General features: G+C 37.9%; 1 protein-coding gene across 10 annotated transcripts in view; it reads right to left on the reverse strand.

The window, feature by feature from the left end:
* STXBP6 (syntaxin binding protein 6) overlaps positions 1-18053 on the reverse strand; it is a 121698-nt gene that overhangs the window by 33776 nt on the left and 69869 nt on the right. For all 10 annotated transcript variants that reach the window (XR_006165159.1, XR_006165160.1, XM_042791060.1 and 7 more), the window contains one exon: positions 943-1073. Coding sequence is in view for 8 of the 10 variants with exons in the window: in XM_042791060.1 (XP_042646994.1) it covers positions 943-1073 (131 nt within the window). In the remaining 2 variants the exon portion in view is untranslated. The remainder of the gene's footprint in view (positions 1-942; positions 1074-18053) is intronic.

Below are 18053 nucleotides of genomic sequence, written 5' to 3' on the forward strand. Positions count from 1 at the left end.
GCTCTCATTTTCATTGACCCTTACCCAGAGAATATGATTCCATGTTTTACATTTCATAGAGCAGTGGCCAAAGGGCTTCTTTTTTGTACAAGACTCTACTGGGTAGTAACAGAATTTAGTGCACCATTGTTAAGATGCTTACGTGGCTGATCAGAGCACAGCTTTGTACAAAACAAGGGGGTTAGTCACAAACATATTTTGCTGTACAGTGAACACAGTAAGTAACTTTGTGATCACACAGTACAAGACCCATTCCTAACTTGTAATTCTGCTGTTTTACTATTGACAATTTGTATTCATAATCTTATTACATATTCGTATGACTGTCTCAAAACAGCTCAAGGTAGGCTGTATATTCCATGTTAAAGGAATAATTCTAGAACTATTTAGTAGGGGTTTGTTTGTTTTAGTTTATTTTTGGTTTAAATCAGCATTCACATGCCACTGACAACTAAACCACGCCGCCACCCTTTGTAGGAAAGGTAGGCAATGCAGAAGGATCTGAGGAGGGGACTGTTCTAGAAAAAAATGCAAGGCTCGCAACATTTATTGAACTTGAGCATCAGTAACCTCTCTCGTCCTTGCTTCTACTTAGTGCTCTATCTTACAACACAGCTGCATGCCAAAATGGACCCCCAAGAGGCTTATAGCTGAAGATGAGGCAAACAGGGTGTTTATTTTTCTCTTTACAAAGAAGAGTAGGAAGAAAAGTAGGACAAGACAGGAAAAAAATTCCTATATGACTATGAGCTTTAGCCTCCTCCCATTCTTCTCATTAAAATCTATTTCATGTATTCCATTGATTTAATTATTTTTTGAGAATTTGCACTTAAGCTTGTATCTTATCTTTCCAGATGCCTTCTAAATAGTGAAAGAATGCCTGATTCACGAAACAGTTATAAAATAGCTAAATTTTAATTTTCTAGAATTGTTTAAACTCACCCGATTAGGATCTATACCATTGACCTGGCGAAGCTGCTCGAGCATCCACTGCGTTCTCCTGACAAAAGACGTAGAGCCTTCAAATTGCTTCACCTTTGTAATAGATGCTTGGGGTGGTTTCTTGTTTGTCACTGAACATATAAAAGAAAAATCATGTAACTGAAATGGGCTTAATGTTTCAGGAATGTGCCATTTAGTTCACTGTACTAGTAGCTGGTTTTCTGGTGTATTTTCTATGATGTCCCACAAAGTATATACATGTCACTGGTTCTGACAGTAGAACACATTTCCTTTCCTGGATAACATACTGAAAAGCACATTTTTTATTGTCAGAGTGATGGTACGATGCCAAACAAGCATTATACTACTCAAAACTGGATATATTTTAGTCATTATCAGCTTAAGTTGCCAATACCCTGTAAAAAACAGAACTGAAATGAAGGTCTTCCCATCTGCATTCTGTATTCTATTCAAATAGTACAGAACAAAGAAAACCAATGTAGTATCAGAAGGTAGCAGCAAAATTAGATCAGAACAATTACTGAAATGCAAAGACTGGATATAAGTAAGAAGTGGGATTAATATTAAAGATTCATTGAATGCTTAATGGCCCATGCACCCAAGCCTAACAATACAGCAGAGGTGACAGGCATCCTATCTATACTTACATAGTATATACAGGTTCTGTTTTTACTGCAAGTTTACACACCACTGAGTGAGAAACAAATTAAAAAGTTGCACCAACAGACCACAAACTTACATCCCTACCTTCCCTAAATTCACCCTTTCTAATATTTACTCACATCTCTTATCAACAACAGTGATCACTTTGGCAGACCTTATAGCATTCCACCAAAGTTCCACATATTTTCTACAAAACAGTACTAACGGAAGGCTATCTAGCAGTGGCTCTAGTTTTATGATCTGTGGGTTATTCCATTTCCATACAAAACAGCAAATAAACTACTGCTAATGATCCATGTATTAAGAAGAAAAAAATGTGCATACTATACATAAGCCGCACATAGAATTAACACTAGTAGCATTGCAAAACAAAGCATACAAAACTAGGAACCACTAGATGGAACAATTATGTAATCAAATGCCTTTTTTTTCCCTCTCAGTATCTCATGGATAATCGATTATGAGATGTATAGCCTTAAACTTTAATACAGCAAACTTCTCACTGCTCCAAAGGCTTCTACATGACATACATTCTAGTGCTCTTGAAAACAGGGGTCATCACATATTTCAAGGTGAAAATATAAAATTTTACAGATACAATAGTTAAACACTAGATTTCTAATCCCAACAACTCCTTAAATCGTTTGACTGATTTGACATATCCAAAATCTAATTCTTTCAAACTCCTTTGCATAGCACTTTTAATAAACAGCAACTTTGTCATCAGCTGGAGCTGTTTGTGCTCTGTACTTCAGCAAAAGAACACATTAAGTGCCTAAACTTTGGCAACTCTTAAAAATGTCTATTGGTGATCAACTATAAAAACATCTTGATTAGATGACTGTATCATCCACCACACAGTAACCCTGGGAGAGGCTAAGAGGGCTCGTCTTCTACAGAAGAGCTTATAAGGGACTTGGGTATCTCAGTTATCTTAGGTAGAAATTCAGTCTCAAGTTCCTTGATGGGATCTTCTTGGAAAAACTGCATTTCTCCCTTTAGGTCTCACACTTGTAATTACTGAGCACAGCCAAACAGATCTAGTTGCATTTCACCTTTTGTGTCTTGTTATTTTTAGGAAAAAGCTAGCATTTCTAGAACATTCAAAAAAACAGCTATCCACGAACCCACCAAACATGCTTTAAAACCTTCATTTAGTACATGACAGCTTGACAGTAGTATGGCAGTCATTACAACTCTGCGAAACCCTTTGGCAATTGAGAAAACCATCATCAGTAGCTGCTCATAATGTTGCTTTGCAAACTAGAGCACCTTCACATGAGCCACTGAGTGGGTGTTACCTTGCCAACATGTAAAAAGACTTATCTTAAATCTGTAAAAAACTGGAAACAATTACATGCTCCTAGCCACATCCCCTCTCTGACAAGTCATTCAGATGTGTTCACTAAAGTCTCCCACAATCATTATATACCTTAATAAAATAAAAATATTTAAGTTATGCTTCAATTTTAGGTGGGGGTTTTTGTTTGCTTTGGTGTTTTTTTTTTTTTTTTTTTTTAACACTACTTAACATTATGCCTTCAAAATATGAAGCTGTAGTAAGTAGTGTGGAAAAACACCTTCATTTGGAACCCATCAATAGATAGTAGGTCCATATGGTATTTCTGTGTGTCATCAGATGCAAGCTTTTTCCCTTTTATTTATTTATTTTTTAAAGGAACATACAGTTACTGGTAAAGTAAGAAAGAATGTGTGAGAAGTCAGCTACAGGAATTTATGATGGAAGACATTGTGAGGAGGTTTTTTTGGGTTTTGTTTTTTTTTTTTTTTTTTTTTTTAAACACACACTAGATTATCATGCAACCAAAAGTCACCGACTCAGCACCAAAGCAGCACTATTTCTTCTGGGATTGAAGACATCATTAACGATTTTGCACAGTAAATTAATTATAGTATTAAGTTTCAAAGAGGTTGTTAAAGCTTGAGAGACACATATTTAAGTGAAATACTCTTTCAAAAGCAGATCAGAGAATACAAGGCAGAAATAGTCAGATCATAATTAGCTTTAGAGAACACTGTGACAGTCAGGAAAGTCACTGTTCTCATCACTTGGAACACATGGAAACAAACACACTTGAATTCCAGACCTCAGCCAGAATCCAGTACCACATGCACGTCTCGCATATTAAGTAGCAAATCAATACAGTTCCTCACACAGAAAACTAAGGGAGATTAAAGTCACAGTCACAGTTCAACTTCATCTTGTCTGCAGTCCAGAATATAGTTTCTTCATTTTCTCAGTCTTCTGAAGTATCTTTACTTGAATGGAAAAGGTAAAATAATGAAAAATGCTTAATTCTTAAAAAAAACAATCCCAAAATACCTGGCCTAGGGAAACAGTCTGAAAGCTCTAAACCACTGCACTATGAACTTTTAGTTATTTTATCAGATTTGAAATGCATATTAAAAAGAAATGCCTGTCTTTGAAGTCGTGACTGTGGACATCTGTGTTTGTTTTAGATGTTCTTTAAATTTGGATCTGTTCATTTAATAATTTAAACTCTAGGTAATTAGGAATCTTATGACAAATGGCTTGATTTCCTCACAAAATTTCTAGTAATATTGCAGTGTATTAAGCACTGAATGACTGAACTAACTACTGAAGGAAGAAATTAAAAAGTACGAAGTCTTGAAGCAGGCAGTGACTGCTGCAATTGTTCACATAACAGTATTTTTCTTTATCTGGGCACTGCACAGATTAATATTAATTAAGCAGCCTTAACTTTTATTGCTATTCTGTCACTAGCTTGAGGAAAACAAATAAAATAGTGCAAATAAAGTAGGATCACTCAAAAAATTACTTTATGAAATTATTTCATTTTTGAAAGTGACAGACTCCCCCATGAATGGGCCTGCAGAAGTCTACTGAAAGCATTGGCTATCCGTGTAGTTCCGTCCAAAACTAGTGATCTAACATTAAATTGATTAATATAATCTATATGTATATCAAATCCTGTACAGTGAATACTCATCCCTCAACTCACAAATAACCAATGATGGAAAGTTCATCACAATGGCTGTTAATAAATAATGATGGAAAAAAGCTGTAGAATGCACTCAAGACAACCTAAAGCCTATTAAAAATGATCTCTTTGATGTAGAAAAATCTGAACTCAATACCATGGCCATGTCATGTGATTTCATGGTCAATCTAGAGTTTAATCATTCCTACCTTCTTGTAGAAATATTGCCCTAAAGCAAAACTCTTCTTTTCAGTCAGACTAAGTCTAAAAACAGCCAGTAATTTCCTAGAGAGCTTTTGATTCAGTCAGAATAAAATGAAAAAGATTAAAAGCAGCAGCACATTTTCATTTAAAATATTAGTATCTAATACAAATTTTATTAGGAAATATATAAAATTATGTATTGGTATTTGTGATAGAAATGCATTTTTTTTTTCAGGTCAGTTCTTAAGGAAAAAAGAGTAAGTTATGAACAGACTGTGACAGACATAATTACTTATCTATACTTTCCAGTTTTCCAGTTACATATTGAAAAGCTGTATTCTCCTTCCAGACTTCTGTTTGTGCAATTACAACTAATTCTTATTCTGCAAGTCTCTTCACTCCCAGCCACCAAGGAAACAACTTGCAAAAAGCTCATTGACTAAAATTATGAGTCACATACACAATCCTAGTAAGCTACAGTTATCAGTTTGACTGATGATCTGTAGTTTCTGACAGTTAAAAAAATAGTGACTTTTTTGTTTCTTTGTCCAATTGCTACTCAATCCTGCAACATCTCTGAGTTTTTGTATTTAGAGGACAAAGCACAAGTAACTCGTGGAAATGCCTCAGAAGTTTGAAGAAACCCAAGACAGATTTCTTTCTTGCAACTGTCATAAAGTACAAAGGCTCAAAGAAAAGACAGTATCAGTAAGTTATCTACAAGGACTGACCCTCATTTGCTATTCTCACCTGCATCATTCAAAGGCAAAAGTTGAGAAAAGACGACTTATCTCCATTCTTCTAACATGAGTAGCTCTTCACATTTCAAAATCTTACATTCCCTGTTTTCTTCCCAGAGTGAGGAAATGGGGACTAGGCAGGGGTAAGGATGCTCAGTAACACACTTCTCAACTGTTATGATAGTAGAAGCTTGTGTTACGGATGTTCTGCAATGCTCCAAGGTAGTTTGAACTACTGCTGTTCAGGCCACATGGTCCTATAAGCAAAGTATGGCCCTGGCAAGCAACCCTCAGTATTTCCCAAAGCAACTTTCCAGCAGTTAGACAAATGAATCTGAGGATTAAGTAAAATGGAGTAAATGGGTACATTCTGACTGACTTAGTTATTAAACAATAAGGACCAGATACATGAAACTATCTTAATATACCATGTGGATTTCAGGAAAACTATTTCCAGTCTGCTTTACATGATGGTTGCAAGCTTTTCTGTCTAGCAACTCCAGCTTTGAGTCTGAACACTAAAACTTGTAGTATTTCATGTTTTCTCAGAGCAGTTCCAATTGAATACTGATTTAATGTAGAGTCTAAATTAATTCTAGGCCTTTAAGCCTTTCCACTGTGTTTGTCCAAGTACTACATCCTATAACCTTCATACCTGACATGGTTCTTAGACCTCAGCTATCTACCTATAATACAAAGAAATTATCTGAGAAGACATGGCCAATAAGAACATAAATTTATGTTGCCACTTCCAGGATTAATTTTAGGTACAGAAAAAAGATGGTATGTTTGCAGTAGAAGACAGCTAGCCACACTGAAAATCCAGGATTAATTTTAGGTACAGAAAAAAGATGGTATGTTTGCAGTAGAAGACAGCTAGCCACACTGAAAATAAACAAAAGCAGCTGCAACTGGGGCAGGTTCGAATTCCCGCTTGCTAGTCAAGACTTCCCAGGCATCAAAAAGTCTGATAAGTTGAAACTTGACTTCTCAGAATTGCATTTCCTCGTTTTGCCCATATTTCCTCCTTCCTTCCTTTGACAATGCTGCGTTCTCACCATCTGGGATCTAAGGAGCTGAAAGCAGGGCGAAGCTTCACGGTTCCCACCTTCTCCACTTGCCAAACAGGACAAGGGGATGTCAGTGGCCTCAAATACACAGAAGTTTAACCAAAAATTAATTCCTTCTGTTTCTTTAAGCACAGCATACATTTTTGACATCCAGTTGGAAAACACGGAAAGTGAAGCTTTCGGATACAACAGAGACATGCTAGTTGTAAGTCTAAGACATACTGTTTTTCCCAGAGCCCTTCCCAGTAGTTCAAATAACAAACAATTTGCATCATCTGTCTGCTTAAATCAGCATCTACTGCATCACTGCCTACAAGTTGCCAGCATCACTCACTGCCTTCCAGACAAAAATGTAGGAAATGTGTATCTCTTAATCAAGGTTTATTCATATGTTTTTCAAAATATAGTTTTGTTTAAGTAATATTATTTATTTCTACATGCAATATATCTTTATCTGCTAAATAGTAAAACAAAAATCAAATACTAAAAAAAAATAGTTGCCCTGGAAATTCAGATTAAGGTATGTGAATAACTTCCCAAGGTGAAAGACTAGACAAAACAGTTTTCTGGTGCCTTCAAAATTTAAAAAAAGTTGCTTTGGGTTGCAATGAACAATTTTTTTTTTTTTTCATCATCTGTAAGACACCATAAAGTGCTATAAGCCTGAGAGACTGTATTTTTTCCAAACGTACTACTGAGTACATTAATAGCAAACTGCTCCTTATAGGCAGATTGCCTTGCCCTTCAGTTTTGCACCTCATTTTCCATTACATTTATTATTCAGAACCATGTAAATACATGTCCTTAAAAAGAGTTTTTATGCCTATTCAAAAACTTTAAGCCACCATCTTAGCATATACATTGCAGTCCTTACAGTTTCTTGGTAGACTCATTTTTCACTCCTATCAAATTTTTAAAGCTAGAAAGAAAGAAGTGTTGCAGTTATAAATTAATATCTTGCTTAAATTACTCTTCATATACTACAGCAAGATAGTTTAAGGTATTGATACCAAAGCAACTGCTTTTCAGATTGGCACAGTTATATAGACAGATGTAGTTAACAGTGGAAAGAATGGCAGACTTCATTTTATCACCAGAAATAAAGCTTCTGCATAACTGCAATTATTTGGAAAAGAATCTTATTAAACACATATTCACTTTCAGAACGACAAATGAACTTCTAGGTTTTGTTGGAATTGCCTTTTACTATTCCATATCTCAAAGCAGCCAACTTTAATTCTTTTCTCACCTCCTTTTTCCTTCATACAGTCAGCTGCATTTGAAGACTCTTGGGATATTTCTAGTCAAATATAGCAAATTTGAGTTGTGTACATGCTTTTAGTTAGAACCTAGTTAAGAGAACAGGATGGTGCCCTGGCAGATCTACCAACGTCCTGTTACTGAAGAGGAAGATAATGGGTATTCCAGCCAGGTCCCAGGAAGAGGGATGACTTACTCAACTCAGGGACCTCTCAATCAGCACAGGGCTCCTGCTGATCCTGGCCTAGAGCATTTTGCATTAGTAGTTCACCTTGTCCTGGGATGGTAGAGCCTCACCTCTTAACTGGAAGTTATTCAGTGACAGAATTTCAGCCCACCATAGCACGTGCCCTTCTGCATTAGCCAGGATCAGCTACAGCTTCAATCTTCTCTGCCCTCTTTTCCTTAAAAGGCAGGCAGCATCCTACACAGACTTTGCTGAACAGGATACTTTAAATAGCCTTGTAAGCATTTACACACACTTCAGAAAATCCCACTTCAATCTAGTTTAGAAATCAAGGCTCAAGATACAGATCACAATGAGTATCTGTGTGGGTGGCCTGAGATATTCCTTTCATCACTTCTGGTCACTTCAGCACCTACAACTATGGAGAACCACAGCCAATACTACAAATGTACTTCTAAGCTTAATAAGTGGAATTTGGCATAGTTCCCATACAAGTTAACAGATGTGCATTCACATGCAGAGAGTACACTAGGAATTACCTCACCAGCCTGAAAACAATGTTTGAACTTCACAGCAAGTGTCCTGAGGGGCAGGAAGAGGCTCTGGAAAATTAAAGTTTGAATTTGTTACTTAGTAACTCACATAAAAAGTACAGTATTATGAAACAGTTGTCCATTTCTAAATTTGCTTAGATAACTTGACAGGCTTCAGGTTCTGGAACAAACTGGCCAATGACTTTTAAGATCCTACAGTCTAAGAGAACCCTGTTGTAACAGGGTAGAGCATTTACTGGAGCTTTTAAACTGACTTAATAGAGCTGCATTGTTTTCTTGACTTTGTACTCAATCAGTGATCTAAAATATGGCAGATGAGACTACTACTAAAGAAATTACTTTGCACACAGTAGATGCAAGAAAGGACTTAATTACACCTGTTCACCACAAAATCCCTAGTTTTTACTATACAGTGGCCTAAGTCAGAACAGCAGTGGGTAAATTAATGCATATTCTTATGATTTAAACTACCAGTTGGACAGAATGCTGCAAAAATCTTCATATTCACATGTGGCACGATAACATCCAAGTCTCAATATAAGCAAGTAAATAAGGCTGGTAGACTTCGACCACTTTGGATTATGAAGAAATTAAAGCACACACATAGACACAAACCAAACCAACAAAAACCCCAGAAACACATCTGTGTGTAAGTACAGGAGGTGACAAAAGGAGAGGGAAAACGGGAAGAAAAACAAGTGGGGCAATGGCTGCAATCCCAAGTTATCAACAGACATCATTTTAATTGAAGCCAGTTTTTTAAATCCCGTCCATTCAACAACAACAAACCCCAGTATCTGAACCTATAAAGTAACTTTATCCTCAGTATTTCACCCACAACACATTCACTCAGCAGAAGCTATATATCCAGCCTTTCTTGCAGCTTATCGCCAGAAGTGTGGTAATTACTACAAAGGGATGTTTTTACATGCTGACCTTTTTTTAATATCTGAATTATTTTCTGCAGACAACTAAAAATAAAATACAGCAATACATACATTTCAGGTAGTACTAAGCCTGAGATGTAAAAGCAGCAAAAAAAAAAAAAAGTAGTCTCTAAAGCATGTATGTCCTGAATATTCTGAACTTAAATCAAGTTCATAAAAATAAGACTGCCAGTACTATTATTATTAGATCTGGGAGAATGCTCATGTTATATGTCTCTTACACAAATACAAAGGATAATTTACATATGCGCAGGTCCCATTCTCTATCTGACATAACCAGTAGCAGTCCAGAGTAATTTGTTTTATTTCATACATATATCTACATGAATGAACTGACTTCTGAAATGCAACCTTGCCCTCACCTCTCCGCCCCCCAATTTTTTAGCTGCTCTAAAAAGTGTGAATGCTACAAATTAACTTTAGATCCCAATTTTCACAGATTTACATATTAAATACTATCAAGGCAGTTTAGAGGTAAGACCAAAAACCTCCATGAGAAAGAGTCCTGTGCAGTGTTTTATGGACAGCTCAGCAGACTGCATCCTTGTCACACTTCCAATGCCCTTCATGCTTCTGCCCATCTGCAACCAAGAGTTTTCAATGCTTGCTTTTACACGTTGAGTTCAGGGGTTAAGTCCTCTTTTTCATAGAATGGTTTGGGTTGGAAGGGACCTTAAAGATCACTGAAAGTCCCATCCAACTTGTCCTTGAATGCTTCCAGGGAGGCACTTTGAGATCATGAGCCGGAGGGTAGTATGTGAGTAATATTTAAAGTTTTGAAATGTTTAAGCACATGAATAGTGATTTGAAAAACAAGTGAAATTGAAACCCTAACAAGGCTAACTTAAAAAGTGCTAAAAAAAAAAAAAAAAAAAAAAAAAATCCATTTTACAGAAATGCGTCTTGCTGAAACATGACTTAACCCTTAGGTTGTGTATTTACCCTGTATTCTTTTCCACTATGCTTTATTCTCCTGCTCCATTTTAATTTTTACAATGATGGCATTTCTCAAATGCTTTTTTTTCTTTCAGCTATTAATTTTTTGCAGCTATCCACTGAACTTGTTTCACTTTGAGAACAAAATGCAGGTAATTAAAGTGTCTAGAAACTAAAGTATATGCATACTTTGTTACTTTTACTATACCAATAGTTACTTACAGACTGAAACATTGAAAGGCCCTACCACAGTAAACAAAGAGCACACAGGCAGAGGCAACACCAGAAGAATGAGAGTGACAAACACTGGACAACCCTCATTAGACTCTGTAGAAACATGTTTAAACTGCAAGAAAAGTTTTCATTTTATATTCTACATTACAAATTCCATACCTGCAGTGGACTACATGTTATTTGAAGGTGTTATGTGCAGATAGCATTCCACTACTTTATGTAGTCTCCTAAGTTAACTGACATATGAAGTACTGTATACAGTTCCTTTTATTAAAAGATTTCACTGTAAGGGATCAGAGGAAAAACTAGAAAGCAAATACATAGCATCTTAATTGCTACTACTGTTATCAAAGTCCTCCACAAGACACTGAATCTCAGAGCACCTCTGTAAAATGTGCTGCTTTTAACAAAAATAGTTTTATTAAAATAAAACTTCTCTCATCTGCCTTTGCAGAATCTTGCAGTGGTAAGATTGAAAATTTGACTTAAATAATAGTTCTCATATTTACTATTCTTTGGGAAAACTCTGTAAAGTATCAGTTGTCTCTACCAAGGATAAATCTACCATTTCCATCCACAGAGCTTTCCCAGCTTCTAAAGAAGAAAAAAAACCACAGACATTGGTAAAAATTTGTTGTAAAGAGTAAGATATCAAGCTGGTTTAACAGTATAAGAGAAAGGAAAGCATGCACATTGTTAGCAAGTAATTTTAACAGTTTTTATTTTTCCAACTTAATCACTCTCCTTAAATGAGGCCACAGCGATCATGGAATGACATACACCTCCCTGAACAGTAATTTTTAAAGGGACTCCACCAAAGAAAGGTCCATCAGGGAACAGGTAGGTCACACTTTGATATGCAACTAGGGGACAGCTGAAGCTTTCTGTAACAGCTTCCATATCCCAGAACACAAGACTATCTAAACAGCACAAACTTAAGCTGAAGATCATCTTTGTAAATTGGAAGTTTATCTAAGCCACACCTTTAAAACTTTACATAAAAGGCTAACTTTCCAAAGTCATGCGGAAAAGTAATTTATGATGATGTACTTAAACAACTGAATGTTTTGAGAATGTATTTTGAAAAGTTACACTCTCAGACTGGTCAACTGAACAAAAGCTGAATATCTAAAATATCATAGATACAAGATCTCACAGTAAAATGAATTATATAGAAATATCCAGTATGTTGTCAGAAAAACCAAAAGCTGCTGTGGCAGATGTATGGCTTTCTGCAGCTTTCCTCCAGGAACAATCAGCAAGTCAGTTACAAGTGCCTGTATTTGTGCTTCCCCACAAATACTTGTAAGAAACCTCAGAGAAGTTGTTTGCAGTTCTCTTCGTCAAGGATTTTACTGACTGCAGAGATTTTCAGCAGGTTTATTAAATCTATTAGATTTAATGTGGTTAGGAGTAGATTTAATCTATGCTATTTAATATGGTATAGTATGATGAACAGCAGGTGATCAAACTGTTATTCAGTCAATCTGTTATTTCAATTTCCTAGAGGGTTCCCTGAAATGGGTAATTTCCAGGCAAAAAAAAAAAAAAAAAAACATGATTAAAAAGATACCAAAGTATAAAGCTACCTTATTATTTACCATGCAACATTTGGGTACATCTAACTGAACTATCGTCCTCATTATATTTGCATGTGGGCATGACTACAAAGGCAGGACTAAACATCTCAAGTGCATGCCACCAGCTTTTTTTCCTCACCAGCTCTTTTTTCAGTTTGCATTCTTTGCCATTTGAAGGAGATCTATTGATTTGTATGTTAAAAAGCATAGCTCCTTATGTTATATGATTAATTACTGATATTTTATAGGAATACTTCTTACAGGAATATACTCTAGGTGGTCCTTATAGGCCCCAAATTTTCTGCCCAGTAATATGGAAGACCATGCTCTTCTCTTTATTCATAACTCAAAGGAAATTGGGCTTCAGATTTAATCTCTCAGTTGTGAAACAATGAAAACCTAAACTGAATGTGCCCCTGGCTATTACTTTACACATGGAACTTCAAACCAAAGAAAAACTTAGAAACAGGTTTAAGATACAATTGATGACTAATGCTTAATGAGAAAAATAGATACCCTACAGAGATAGAAATGACTCAAAAAACCCCGAAAGAATCCAGAAATAACTCTACACATTTTAAATAGAAAATAGCTTCTTAAAAACCTTTTAGTGATTTGCTATGCTAGTGTAGCATTGATTTTTAATTTGCAGTAACATTTTACAGCTTATAGTAGCTTTTCCTTTGTGAATTTTTTTCCTCTGAAAATTACTCTGAAAAATAATCTATACTCCCAGTGTTACAAGAGGAGTTTTCTTCACAAATTTATTTTAGAGCACAAAAAATGAGCAACTCAACCTTATTTCTTTGCACGTTATAGATCCTCATAGCAAGAGGCCTTTTCAACTTATTTTTCTACTGTACACGTTGTACTGCGCTATTACGAGGACAACATCCTTTTCATTATATTTCATAAAACCAAACAAAACCAACTGTTAACACTCCACACCAATCCACCCACTCTCCCACCCTTCCCCTCCCCCCCCGCGCAAAAGAAACTCGTTGCTACCTTCAAGATATGTTATTAGTTATAATTGAAAAAACCTGTTTCCACTAATCATGATGATCACTAGCACTGTCAGTACTAAACACTGTGATCATAATTTGCTTTACATTTTGTTGTGGTTTGATCCCAGAGGGCAACAGAGAACAATACAGGCACTCACTCACATCTTTCCCTTCAGGAATGAGAAGGTAAAGCAAAAGGCTTGGGAATCGAGATAAGGACAGGCAGGGATGAATCACCTATTACAGTTATGGGCAAAACACAGACTTTTTAGGAAAAGATAAAAAGAACATCACTTTAATGCAAACACTAACAGCAGCAGCACTTAACAGAGCAGGACTGTGAGAAGTGCTACCACATCTTAAAAACACTTGCCCTACCACCCCTCCCTTCTTCATGATCTCTCTACCTCCTCCTGCAGGAGGGAGGGAACAGGGGTTACAGTCAGTCTGCTGCTCCTTCCTACTCATTGTGGGGAGCACTCCTAGTATTCTTCCTGTGCTCCACATGGTTCCCCCTCACGGGAGACAGTCCTCCATGAACTTTCTCCAGTGTGAGCCCTTCCCATGGGATGCAGCCATTCCCCTTCTGTCCTGGTGTGGCTCACCCCTGCATGTTGCAATCCTACCAGCACTGAACAACAACCGCAGGGGCTGCTTCTTCCCTCAGAGTCCTAGCCTCCTTTACATGCAGACACCTGCTCCAATGTGGGCTCCTCCACAGGCTGCAGGTCGGCCTCTGCTCCACTGTGGACCTCCATGGATGGCAGGGGGGGCAGCCCTGACATCTCACCATGGAATACAGGGAGGCTCTCTGCTCTAGTGCACCTCCCCCGCTTCCTTCTCTGACCTCAGAGTTTGCATAGGTGTCCTCTGTGTGTTGTGGTTTGGGCCTGTTCAGCAGCCAACCACCACGCAGCCACTCTCTCTCCCTTCTCTTCTGGCAATAAGAAGGGACAGAGAGCCAGGCTTTGGGTTCGAGATAGGACTGGGATGGGGAAAAAAAAAATCCCCCTTTATGATCACGAGCAAAAGGCAGACTCATTAGAGGAAGAAAAAAAGAACATACATCTATTACAGACACTAACAACACTTAACAGAGTAGGACAGTGAGAAGCATTGCCACATCTTGAGAACACCTTTCCCCCACCCCTCCCTTCTTCCCGGGCTCAGCTCTGCTCCCGATATCTCTACCTCCTCCCCCAGTGGAGCAGGGACAGGGAATGGGGGGTGCAGTCAGTGCTGGCACTTCTTTCCTCTTCAGTGGGGGGAGCTTCTGGAACTTCTTCCCCCTGCTCCATCACGGTCCCCCTCTCACAGGAGACAGTCCTCCACAACTTTCTCCAACATGAGTTCCTCCCATGGGCTGCAGCGTTCCCCACACTGCTCCGTCATGGGTCACCAACTTTGTCTGACTGGATTCCCTCCCACAGCTGCAGCCCTTCCCGAGCTTCTCTGGCGTGGGACACCCCCACATGCTGCAATCCTCCCAGCTCTCAATTACAGCAGTGGGGCTACCTTTTCCCACAAGACCCCAGCCTTCTTCAGGCACAGTGCCTTGATCAACCAAGCAGAAGCCACAGGACATAAATCAATGTCTGCTCCACCGTAGATCTTCATGGGTGGCAGGGGGCGGCTGCCCTGCCATCTCACCACAGGATACAGGGGGTCTCTGCTCCAGCACACCTCCCTCCTCCTTTCTTCCTCCGTTCCTCCCCTGACCTTGGTGTTCATGCAGCTGCAGCAACTCCTCCTCACAAGTCCGACTGCTCGTCACCACGTCCCTTCTTAGATACGTTATCGCAGAGGCGCAGCTGATTGGCTCAGTTTTCGAGCAGAGGTGGAGCTGACTTGGAGCTGGGGGAGCTTCGAGAAGCTTCTCACAGGGGGCTGCCCCTATAGCCCCCTCCCCTGCTACCAAAATAACTCCACCACTCACTCAACCCAGGACACCTTGTAACTCTTTATCACAAGTCCCAACCCCCACCCAGGTTCCCCTTCTTAAATTTCTCAGTGGTGCAGCCACTGTCACTAATAGGCTAGACCTTGGCCAGAGGTGGGTCTGACTTGGAGCTGGGGGATATCTGAGAAGCTTCTTACAGGGGCCACAGCTGTAGCCCCCTCCCCTGCTACCAAAAACCCTGCCACACAAACCCACCACACATTTTTATCAAACAGCATTGTTAAAACCCACATAATGAGAGTATGTTCCACAGTAATACTTTCACATTCTACATCCAACAGGATTCACTGTTTGCTCCTTGGCAGAGAAAAAGTTTGCCAGTAGTTCAGTCAGGATATGTCTATGCTTGACCTGCCTGAGGAGACAACTGTTTCCAAAGAAAAACAGAACACAGGAAATATCCCATTGGCAAAAGTAGTAAGACCACCTAAACAGATAAGAGAGTCTCTTATAACACCATGTTGCTCCCCTTTGTAGTTTGTGCAAAAAACCCCCAAGCAAACAAAAAACTAAAAAGAACAACTCCCCCCCCCCAAACTAAAAGACCCTAACCAAACAACAACCCACAATTATTTGTCTCTTCTTTAGCTTGGCTTGTAATAAAGTACTTTTCAGGTTAACAGATACTCATCAAGGCTTTCTAAGCACTGTGATCCTACCAAAATGGATACAGAGCAGAGAAAGAAAACTAACAGATCCAAAGGACAAGAAATATTTTTTGACACATTAAGTGATACTTGAAGAGGTCAGAACTAAAGTCATAGCTGAAAAGTGAAGACAAAAGAGAAGAGAGATTTCAGTTCGGAAACATTCTGAAGTTTCATTTTGGATTCCAGGTCAATACTGAAATGTTATTTAACAAGTCTGTATAGTTTGCATTAATTTTGTCCATCATCTGTAAATGCCAACAGCAGAAACTACTACAGACATACATGGCAATTTCCCTCTACCAAGTACCAATTATCATCAAGTCACAAAGCCCCCAACAAACAAAAAGACAAAAAAGAAAATCGTTAAAATATATGGATCCTCAAAAACAAAAATCTCATTGATACCGTAAATAAGTTAAATGGAAGTCCAAAGAACTGATTAAAAAATTAAGTCAGAACTTTCAAAAAGTTATTTTTATACTATACATTAGTGGTCACCATTAAGTATAAAATAAATAGGTGGCATTCAGTAGTACACCATTCAAATACTATAGCATGCACTTCTTTCAACTGCCAAAGACAATTTTGATACTGTCTAGCAGATTTTACTGATGAGTTATTTTTTCTGGAAGACTAAAACCAGTGATTCTCTCCTGCATTCAATATGACACAACCACAAAAGTCCTTTTCCTCCTACACAGGGCAAGAAATTAGCTGCAATTATCTATACTTCCAAAATATAGATTAAAGTACAAGACCTTGGTTTCTTTAGAGGCTGAATGATAGAATCAGAAGATAACTAGTGAAGCATACACCTCAAGAGCTGCAAAAGAAGACATCAACATCCATGTTTTATGAACTGAGTCGGTCTTTTGAAGGGTTATTAATTATCCCTACATAGGGCCAACTGAGCTAATTACTTGGGTCCTCTCAGTTAAACTCTATGGAAAGGGAATACATACTGGTGCCCAGTTTGAAACAGATCAGTAGATTAGCATTTGAATACTATCTCATCTAAACTTGGTCTGCTGTGGCACACTTCATGGAAAAACAGAAAAAGATAATTACCTCTTCCTCAGAAAAGTATAAAACACACCAAAACTGTTATACATCTAGCCCACGCATCTGCTTTGCAAAACAAAACAAGAAACCGCAAACTAGAAATAAAAACATGTCTGAAAAGCACTACTGCTTGCCTTTTTTTTTTTTTTAAAAAAAAAAAAAAAAAACACAACAAAAAAACCCCCCAACATCTGAACAATAGAATTTTATCTGTCCAAGTAGATAGTTATGAATTATTTGGCTGGAAGTGTGTGTTCTGCATGACTGAACTGGAACAATTTCCTACCACAAAACAGTCCGTGGAAGTATAAATGAATTGAGAGTACACAAAGGATAAGTTAAAGGACACCTGGCACACAGAGGAAATAGTAATTTCTTTAAAGCAATATCCATAGTGTTCCCAGACACAGTACACTAACATCAATATTTGAGAGAAGAAAACCAATTATTTTCTTTTGTAAACTGTGTGTACGAGTAACACTTTCATATTTATAGCCAAACTAAAACCAGGTGGAATGAGAAAAAAAAAATATTGTTCCTCAGATCCTCATTTCCTCTGCCTTTAAAGGTTAAAACTAAAGATATTTTGAAGCAGATAAATGCAACAAATTTGAAAGATCTTGAAAGGAGGAACAAAGACCCAAACCAACAAACAACAAAACAAAGAACAGGCACGAAACATGAAGAATGTAGAAGTCAAGAATCTTAAATATTTAAAATGGTTTCACTGTCTAGCAAAAGTTATACAACTAGGACACTCAATAGTTCGAGCCTGTGTCAGCAGGTGTGCCCCTTTAGCTCAGAGTCATGCTGTGGTTGTTGGTACAAGTGCTGTAATGGGGTGGAGCTACCTGCTGTCTTGGTGGGTGGTCATACACAGAACATTAGTACTACTGCAATCAAATTATAAGAGTTATTCCTAAAAACAGTCACATATCAGGAGAGGAAAAATACAATGCCAAAATAGTGCAAAAACGTGCTAATCCATGGTAGTATCTGAAGGACAAATAATTCCCCAAACCAGGAGCAATACAGTAGAACCACTTTGAACT

Source organism: Tyto alba, unplaced genomic scaffold (genome assembly GCF_018691265.1).
Source record: "Tyto alba isolate M040663 unplaced genomic scaffold, T.alba_DEE_v4.0 Super-Scaffold_18, whole genome shotgun sequence".
Classification (NCBI taxonomy): Eukaryota; Metazoa; Chordata; class Aves; order Strigiformes; family Tytonidae; genus Tyto; species Tyto alba.